Raw genomic sequence first — 10,147 nt, forward strand, 5'->3', positions numbered from 1 at the left:
AAGTGCAAGAATTAAAGACATCGAAATTTTTATACTGGTTTGGATTCAATATAAATCCTAGTCCAGTCCCCTTGGGTTGCAACGGAGTTCTCTTTTAGTGAATGAGTTTCTTGAGTACACAATGAATGGTGTAATCTACAGCAATAGCTCAGTTCCCATATCACTCGTTTCTCTTTGATACAATGCCTCGCCAATGTTGTTCTCTCCTTCTTCTCTAACTTGTTATACAACAGGTCTAGTAGAGCTACAATGTTTGTTTGTCGTAGAACAAAGAGAGGGTATTTTGGTTCGATCAAAGTATATGTGCTAAGGTACAAATACAAGTTTAAATACTTCGAGAAACTTGATTTCTGGAGAGATTTGCCAACCCAAGAGATTTGATCCTTGGAAAGAGATTGATTCTTTCAAAGAATAAGGTTATTCAGCAACGACTTTGGCTTGGCCTGAGGCTTTAAAGACTTCCCTTGATAGCACTGGATATCCTTCCTCAATTCTTGATCCTTCCAGATTTAGTATACTTTATTGATTATCTTGCAAGATCTTCGATACTCTTGATTGATTTGATTCCTTAAGTCTAGCCTTAATTGATTCCGTCAATATCATTTATTCCTTTAATCTTGGATTCCTTCCTTGATTTCCTCTGATTAACTTCGTCAATTTTATCTGCTATTCATGAGTTCCTTGATCTTCTATGATTTATTACTTTAATCTTGAATGCTATCCATGAGTTCCTATACAAAGAATAGATATATTACTTTCATCATTAAAATCAGATCTAACAATCTCCCCCTTTTTGATGATGATAAAATAATATATGTATAAACATCAATTGACTTCCCTGTATATTACTCCCCGTCAATGGGAGCAGTTGACTTTCTCTAGTTTTAGTTGTTGAGACTCATGTAGTCGACTTCTTCTGCACGATCTATGACTCCCCCTCAAAAAATGTGGATCTGCTAACTTGCACTTACCATTCAATTAACTTATCCTTGTATGCACCTATACAAATACTTATATCCTTTCTCCCCCTTTTGACATCATCAAAGAGGGAATACTAAAACAAAACACATACTAAAACAGGATAGCATGATATGATGGCAAACTTAGAGCAAACCAAAAGAAAACACAAAATAAAATTATCCACCGATTGAATTTTCAGTCCAAAAATAGGATAGCAAAATAATATTGTCTTAAATTTCCATATTAACGATGCAGAAAATAGGTAAGGGTATTGCAGATCGCCTCATTCAGTCGATCAAAGCTGGCATTGGCTGAAACACTCATTCCATCAAGCTTGTCATGAAACTTCTTGAATGCCTTGACAACATTTTCCCTTACTCTAAGAATTGCAACTCTGATCTTGGAAACATTAGACCCTATTTCTTTGGAGATAGCATGAATGTCACCAACAACGAACTGAGTGGCAGTGAGAAGATCTTTGATTGCAGAGAGCTGATTGTCAATGGCATTGAGTTTTTTGCAAGGTCAGGATCAATGTGGCTAGGATGGGAAGCAGAAGGTTTGGGTTTGGAATCTGGTTGAGCATGTTTTACCTCTCCTTATTGCTTCTTAACCCATGAGCCCTTCATACACAGATACCCCGTACTTGCAAAAGCTCTGGAGTTGTAAGATTTTGAAACAGAGATAAATGGATATGCAAATATAGAAATATTGTGTGCTTCCAAGATGTGAGTGATGGCCATACCATAGGGTAGGCTAGTGGGATGATATGCACTTTCAATCATAAAATTGATGACCCAGGAGGACAACTAGATTTTGAGTTTAGTCACAAGACAATATACCAGAAAAGTGTCTCTTAGAGAGAAGGTGGAGAAAGAGCTAGTACGAGGAAGCAGTGTAGTTGCAACAATGTGAGCCAGAACATGAGTTTCGAAACTAACATCACTAGGGCCTAACTAATTTGGGAGAGACTCAGATGAACAATCAGCAATACACCTTTTAGCTTGATCGAACGAAATTTCAAAATCATCAGGCTAGAAATGTTTGAAAAGCATGGGGAAACCAGAGCACTTACATTGAAAGATTGAATCAAACATGGCACAATCAAGAACAATATATTTTCCTAACACTAAAGATTCCAATTTATCAGGCTTTCTAGAGTGAGGGTTTGCATAGAACATTCTCACTAGGGGTTCATAAACTTTTGGCGGAGGAAAAGAAAAAGAAACTTGACCACCCTTGATAAATGAAAAGATCTTTTACCTTATAGTTTAGGGCTTCCATGTCATCAAGGTCAACTACCCTCCCATTAGCAATAGACTTGTCCTTCAGGGCAATGAAGAAGTCCTTATTTGGAGAATCCCAAAAACTTAGGTCTGACTCTAGGGAACTAGAAAGATCTATTTTAGGCTTCTTTGTAGTGAAGGAAATAGGGTGTTATTTCATAAGATGTTTTCCCAAGGCTTTTTCTCCTAAGGGTTGAGAATGATCAGACAAATCGGCCTGAGAAAAGGCAAAACCTTCAAAATGATCAGACTTTAGGTCTACTGGTTCTGGGGGTAGAGAAGGGGGTTTTGCTATGGAGCGAGTACTTTTCTAGTGGAGGCAGAGGGATTTTTGGGATGTTTGGCCATTGAAGAATTTGAGATTGGGTAAAGTTTATGAGAAGGGTTTCTATAACATAGGGACCATGGGGATTGAAAAGAGGTTTCAACATTAAAAAGAGGGTTTCTAGTGGTTGAGTAAAGAAAAGGAAAAGGCGTCAGTTGATCAGATATGATGATTGGCTTTCCTTCTTTGAACTTTGCGACTAATGTGAAAAGAGAGAAAAATAAAGGTAAATTGGAGGTGCAACTAATGATTAAGAAAAGAAATAGACAATAGGCATACAGAATAAAATAATAGCACATAGGTCCTAATATTAATTATTAATGCAAATAATGCCAAGTAATTCTCTTAGAGAGCAAAATCTTTCTTCTAATAAGGGCTTAGTAAAAATATGTCACGACCCAAGTTCGCCCCTCGTGAACTGTCATGACGGCACCTAGTCTCTATGACTAGGTAAGCCTAACAATTGCGAAAAAGGGAAAACAACAGAATCAACAAATAAAAACTGCGGAATAAACAAAATGAAGGTTTAAAGATGCCGCTTTGGCATATGTAATATAACTCTCAAACTGAACAACTTCCCAAAACCCGAAATCTCATGAAAGCACAAGCTATGAATGCTACATTGTGCTCTAACTCCAGAATGTCTAAATCAAGATGAATACAGAAGGGCTAAAATTATAAGAGAGAATGGAAAGGGACTCCTCGGTCTGCGGACGCGGTAGATATACCTTGAAGTCTCTGGAGAATCGTCTCGCCTCAAGGATAGTAGGACTGAGTCGAAGTACCTAGATCTGCACATGTAAAACATGCGTAGAAAGGGCATGAGTACACCACAGCGGTACTCAGTAAGTGCCAAGCCTAACCTCGGTCGAGTAGTGACGAGGAAGGTTAGGGCCCTACTGATTATAGCTGAAAAACGAGGTAAAACAGTATAGAATACAAAGATGTAATTGAATGCTAACAATAAGAAGTAACACAGGATAATAAGAACAACAACAACTATAAGAGAGACAAAATAATCACAAAAGAAATACCGCTCAACATAGAGATAACAATCGGGGATCTCTCAGTATCCCGATGATCTCTTAGTATCCTCAATGTGTGTGCGGGGGATCTCTCAGTATCCCGAGGATCTCTTAGAATATATATGCTGGGGATCTCTCGGTATCCCAAGGATCTCTTAGTATCCTCAATATACGTGTCGGGGATCTCTCTGTATCCCACACTACATTCCAAGTCAATATATGTGCAGGGGATCTTTCGGGATAACATCCCATAGTCCCAAAGTAAATACACATCACTAACACAAAGAATATTCAATTAAATTCAATTTCATACCAAGGTAAAATAGGTATTTCTAACCTAGCCTGCTACATATAATCCAAATAAGGCAATTTGAGCAAGTAAAGCAATTAAGTAAATTAGACATGCTCCCTAAGCTAACAGTAGGCTTAAATTGCAAGTAGTATAAACAGAAAAGGAAACACAATTAAAGTTACTTAAAGAAAACAGAATTTTCAACAACTATCACAAGTACACACTCGTCACCTTAAACCGGCTCAAAATCAACCCGAAACCATGTTCTCTCCATGAGTACTCGACTCCAAAATGCTAAAATATATTCAATTCAATTGCATAATGTAAATATAACTTCAAGTAATTGATTCTACAAATAAATTCTAAACTAATACGCGAATTTAGGTAAAATAACCAAAATGCCCTCGGGCCCACGTCTCGGAATCGGGTAAAAGTTATGTATTATGAACTCTCATTCACTCACGAGTCTAACTATAACAAAATTATCCAAATCCAATGTCAAATACCCAATCAAAACTTGAAATTTAGGTCTAAGAACTTTTCCAAATTATCCCCAATTTCTCACCCCAAATCCGAAATTAGATGATGAATTCATGTTTAGATTAATGGGTTATAAGCAAAAAGGAGTTAAGAATCATTGCCCAATTCATATCTCCGAAAATCCCTCAAAATCTACCTCAAATCCGAGCTCCCAAGCTCTAGTTTTGATAAAAATGGCCAAACCCTTGACTTTGAAATTTTATGTTATGCCCAGATAATTCCTTCTTCGCGAACGTGGAAGGACCCTTGCATTCGCAAAGCACAACTTTGCTTGGTCCAGTCTTCCTTTGTCGCGAACGCGGTGACCATCTCCCCCCTCTTTTGCGCGATCGCGGGATAATCTTTGCAAATGCATAGGTATAAGATCTCACAGCCTCGCGAACGCGGAACACCTTCGTGTACGCAAAGCACTAAACCTCCACAACCCCAGCTCCTCTTCGCAAACAAGAGACCCCACTCGCAAACACGAAGAAGGAAACCAGAGCTGACCTGCTGCAATTTTTTTGCTATTTTCTAAGTCCAAAAATGACCCGTTGAGCATCCAAAACACACCCAAGGCCCTCGGGACCTCAACCAAACATCCCGACAAATAAAAATAGCAGAAAAAACACATGGAAAGCAGTTAATAGGGGATCAGAGCGTTAATTCTTAAAACGACCAGCCCAGTCGTTACATCCTCCTACACTTAAACATTTGTTTGTCCTCGAACGACCATAGAGACATACCTGAAGTAGTGAAAAGATGAGTGTAATGGCTGCACATATCCTGCTCGGTCTCCCAGGTCACCTCCTCGATCGGCTGAGCCCGCCATTGAACCTTTACTGATGCAATGTTCTTTGACCTCAGCTTTCGAACCTGCCTGTCCAATATTTCCACTGGCTCCTCAACCAGAGCTTATTTGTCAAAACCACCGTTGTTGGCAAAACCGAAGGTAGGGGAAAAACTTCTCATTTATCTGGCCGTATCTGAAGTCGCGGTAAGTGTTGTTTTAGTCCGCGAGGACCAAGGTAAACAATCTCCTATTTATTACGTAAGTAAGTCCTTATTGGAAGCTGAGACACGATACCCACAGCTAGAAAAATTAGCATTAGCTTTGGTCATGGCATCTAGAAAGTTAAGACCTTATTTTCAATGTCATCCCATTGTTGTAGTTACTGCTTTTCCGCTTCGAAATATTTTGCATAAACATGAACTTTCAGGAAGATTAGCAAAATGGGCTATAGAACTAAGTGAATATGAAGTTATTTATCAACCCAGGACCGCTATAAAGTCTCAAGTACTAGCTGATTTCGTGGCTGATTTTAGCCAGGGGATGCATTTAGAAGCAGAAAAAGAATTATTAGTTTTTAATGGTGCGAACCCGGGGACTTGGGTTTTATACACTGACGGTTCATCTAATGTAAAAGGGGCAGGCTTAGGAATAGTCCTCGTACCACCTGCGGGTGAGACCATTAGACAGGCTATAAAATGTCATTCTATAACTAACAATGAAGCAGAATATGAAGCTGTAATTGCAGGTTTAGAATTGGCACGAGAACTCGGCATAACACAGATTATAATCAAGAGTGATTCTCAACTCGTGGTTAATCAGATGCTGGGGACTTACACAGCCAGAGAGTCACGAATGCAAGAATACCTCGCAAATACGTGGCAAACAATACAGATGCTTCAGTCATACATCTATTTCATTCCGTTCTTGAACCTGACAAAAACGAGGTAAATTTTAATCATCTAACATGGGATTGGAGAAATGAAATTGTTGCCTTTTTACAGCACGGAACCGTGCCTAATGACAAAGGAAAGGCTTACGCGCTTCGCAAAAAAGCTGCACGATATTGTTTATATCAAGGTAATCTTTATCGAAAGATGTTCGGCGGACCACTAGCAAGGTGTCTCGGTCCCTCTCAAACCGAATATGTCATGAGAGAAGTACATGAAGGACATTGTGGGAATCACGCAGGAGGACGGTCACTGGTAAGAACGTTAATTCGCACAGGATATTATTGGCCTAAGATGGAAGAAGAGGCAACCAGTTTCGTGTCCAAATGTGATAAATGTCAAAGGTACGGCAATAATATGCACAGACCAGCTGAGTTACTACATCCTGTTTTAGCCCCTTGGCCCTTTATGAAATGGGGAATGGATATCGTAGGTCCACTTCCACAAGCAAAAGGTCAGGTAAAATTTCTACTTGTACTTACAGATTATTTCACTAAATGGGTAGAAGCAGGGGCATTTAAACAGGTACGAGAAAAAGAAGTTAAAGACTTCATATGGCGAAATATAATATGCCGCTTTGGAGTACCAAAGGAGATCGTATGTGACAATGGACCACAGTTCATTGGAGCACAAGTTACAGAATTTCTTCGAAGTTGGCAGATCAAAAGAATAACTTCTACGCCATATCATCCAGTGGGGAATGGACAAGCGGAATCAACTAACAAAGTTATTATCAATAACTTGAAAAAGAGGTTACAAGATTCAAAAGGTAATTGGCCTGAGGTGTTACCCGGAGTACTATGGGCTTATCGTACAACGACCAAAACAGGCACTGGAGAAACACCATTTTCGATGGTTTATGGTACGGAAGCCTTAATACCAGTTGAAATAGGTGAGCCAAGCACACGGTACGATCAGGCAACGGAGGAATCCAATAATGAAGAGATGTGGGTTAGCCTAGATTTACTTGAAGGAAGAAGGGAAGCTGCTTTGATAAGGATGGCAGCACAAAAGCAAGTAATAGAACGATATTACAACAGGAAAGCACGCCTCAGATTTTTCAAAATTGGGGACTTCGTGCTTAAAAAGGTGTTCCAATCTACAAAAGCTGTTAACTCAGGAAAGCTAAGTCCAACATGGGAAGGACCATACAAAGTCCGTGGCATTGCGGGAAAAGGAGCATACCAGTTGGAAACAATGGATGGTAAAGTTTTACCCTCACATTGGAATGCTGTCCACTTAAAAAGATATTACTTTTAAGAAAGTACCTACGGTCAGGTATCATCATGTAAAAATTCTTCTCTTGGTTTATTAATATTTTACTAACGATTTTAGATGCTAGGCTAAATATCCTAACTCGTGCCAAATGATGAGTCACAACCTGCAAGGCAAAATGGAGTATGCTTAAATTCCTAGCCCAGGGTTACAATTAATCTGATGGAAATACACACGAGTTAGGCAGTCTTCATCTATAATCACATCGTCGAGTCCCGTATATCTTTTTGTTTCAGGAAAAGGGCCAAAGTAAAAGAAATAAACAAGTGTTCGAGGCTTCATACTTCACCGCTCAAACACTTGGGGGACTACATATTATACACAGATAGGTGCAAAGAAACAGATACGAGTATCGAATAAAAATCGGCCACAAAGAAGCAAGTGTTGAGAAGAAGTTACGAAGTCTTCAGCATTCATGAGAACAACAGAGTCATCTCTCAAACTCATAAACAAAGTCACCTCTCAAACCCTTCTTAACATGTAAAGATAGGGTCATGACTATGTACTGAAACAGGTTATAAAAAAAACCTTGTTTAGTTTATGTTATTTACAAATCTGTTACAAGAAAAACAGTTACGAGAAAAGTTGTAGATGTATTGTAATACATGTAACAGTCAAACACTTGTTAAAAGTTTATGAATGAAAACTTGCCAAAGTTGTTTCATACAAAACGTGTGTTTTCCTATTACTTTCATCGTATTTTAACACCATTATGAAGTTGAGACGTCTTCTTCATTAAGTGTCGATAAAATAAAAGGGCCCTCTTTTATAAGCCTCATGTCAATAAGTCATGGGAAGAATCATAAAGCATTTTCAAAGGATAAAAATGCTAAACTATTCTATAAGTCCTAAATAAGTAAAGAAAAGGCAAGAGTAGAACACATTGAAGTACTAATAAAACTTCTTGATATAATTAAAAAGACTAAGTAGAAACATAGTCAATAAAAGTTTATACAATTGCCCCATTATAATAACTGGGGACTTTCACCAAAAAATCCTTTAAAAAAAACTAAGGGATAAAACCATCATTCAATTGAGGGGATTGTCACGGAAGCTTCAACTTCCACAGACTGGGTTGTAGAAGTTTCACCCTCTGAAGCTGGAATAGCAACATTTTCAGGAACTTCAAGGGAACAGATATAGGAGCAGTAGAAATTGGCAAACAAACGGAAGTTGTTAAAACTGGTAAAGAAACACTTACGGTTGGCAGAGGAATGGAGGAAATAGGAACAAATGAGGAAAGAGGAGCTTCATCAAAAATAGGTCCGAGCTCGCCACTCCCGAAACCACTGTCAAAAAGGTGCTGAATTGACTCATTATTATCTCTTGGTTCGGCATCCTCATCAGATTGAATCAAAACAGGCTCGGTGGCAGAGGTACGAGCAGGAGTGTTTTCAATTTCATTATCAATAATTATTCGTCTCCTGGCCCTTGGCCTGGTAATTAGGGAGGTACCCTCCTCTTCTTCTTCAGAACTTTCCTTTGTAGCTTTTTTTAGGCAGCAAGGCTCGAGCCTTATCTAAATCCAGAGCAGCATTCGCAGACATGCGAATGGCCATAGCTACTTCAGCTGTCATTCCTCTAATGCCAAATCCTGATTAAAGAATGGATATACATGATTAAAGTTGAGGAAAAAGTGCTTAACATGTAAAACAAAATTTTGTAAAAGAGGGGATACCATGTGTTTTGACTTTCCAGCCATGTAAAGAAGAAATTGATTTCCAAGTTCTCTGCTCCCTAGTAGCAATCTTCAAAAGTGAGTCTACCCAACCACGAAAGTTGGGAATAGGTTCCACATCTCCCATGGTTGCTACAAAAAACCAAGAAGGGACGAGGTTAAAAACAACATTCTTTTGAAATTCTCAAAAGTAGGTACGGTAAATAAGAGGAAACTTACGTTCAAAATTCCACTTCTCAGGAAAGGGAATATTTGTTTCGCCAATCAAATCCACTGTACGGACAGCAACGTAACGGATATACCATCCACGATCTTTGTCATCCTCAGGGTTTACCAAAACTTTTTTGCTCCTTGCAGTTAAGGTGAAAACCCCATGGCGTATTAAGTTGGGATGGTATAGATGAATGAGATGAGAAAAGGTGAAATTGACATTGGCCTTGGATGATAAATATCTCAAACAAGCCACTGTTCTCCACACCAATGGACCAATTTGGGCCAAACAAATTGTAAAGAAACGACAAAAATCGAGAATAACTGGGTCAATCGGAGGATTAAAACCTAAAGTGAAGGGGTAAGTGTAAACAGAAGAATACCCATTTCTAAAAGAGGAAATTCTTTGATTTGGGGAAGGAATTGACATTCGGAGACTATCCTTCCAGTTACAATCTCTTCTTATGGTGGGGATTGTAAGCTCGGTTACTAATGTTGGGTAAGTATCGGCTCTTTCTAAATTTTTAATTTGTTTTTGAAGAGACGTTTTGTCACTTTCAAAAGACAAATCGCCGGGAACTATATCATCAACTGAGGGTTCTTGAGAAGTATCAAGAATTTCCCTACTTTTAGAAGAAGGGTCTTTTGGGATAAAACTCCTTGAAGAAGAACAGAGGAGCCGCCTCGCGTAGATTCTAACCCTGTTCGAAGCCTACTTCCTCCGCCTCTTCTGTGTCTAACAGGGGCGTTGGGGAACTGATCTAGAATTGGAACTTTTTTACGGTTAGGGTTTGAAGAAGACATTGTTAAGAAGAAAGTATGTGCTGAAAATTTGTG

The 10,147-nt window shown here is 38.9% G+C and overlaps 1 protein-coding gene across 1 annotated transcript; it reads right to left on the reverse strand.

Annotated features, from left to right (window-relative positions):
• Positions 1-1,203: 1,203 nt before the first annotated feature.
• On the reverse strand, positions 1,204-9,805 carry LOC138875685 (uncharacterized). The gene is made up of 7 exons (XM_070154543.1): positions 9,320-9,805; positions 9,101-9,232; positions 8,899-9,016; positions 8,472-8,604; positions 2,224-2,286; positions 1,803-1,916; positions 1,204-1,452 (listed from the first exon to the last, which is right to left on the reverse strand). Exons 1-7 carry the CDS (start codon positions 9,738-9,740, stop codon positions 1,204-1,206), a joined length of 1,230 nt encoding a protein of 409 aa, XP_070010644.1. The 5' UTR covers positions 9,741-9,805.
• Positions 9,806-10,147: the final 342 nt, after the last annotated feature.

The sequence above is a fragment of the Nicotiana sylvestris genome, chromosome 8 (genome assembly GCF_000393655.2).
Source record: "Nicotiana sylvestris chromosome 8, ASM39365v2, whole genome shotgun sequence".
In the NCBI taxonomy this organism is placed as follows: domain Eukaryota; kingdom Viridiplantae; phylum Streptophyta; class Magnoliopsida; order Solanales; family Solanaceae; genus Nicotiana; species Nicotiana sylvestris.

Bases quoted from the DNA above. Each gene is read 5' to 3' on its own strand.
- LOC138875685 (XM_070154543.1), bottom strand. From the start codon at position 9,740: ATGTCAATTCCTTCCCCAAATCAAAGAATTTCCTCTTTTAGAAATGGG. The intron at 1,917-2,223 runs GTAAAAGATCTT...CTCCCAAATTAG, and splicing joins TGGAAGCCCTAAACTATAAG to TTAGGCCCTAGTGATGTTAG. The intron at 1,453-1,802 runs GTATATTGTCTT...ATTGACAATCAG, and splicing joins CTCTAAGAGACACTTTTCTG to CTCTCTGCAATCAAAGATCT.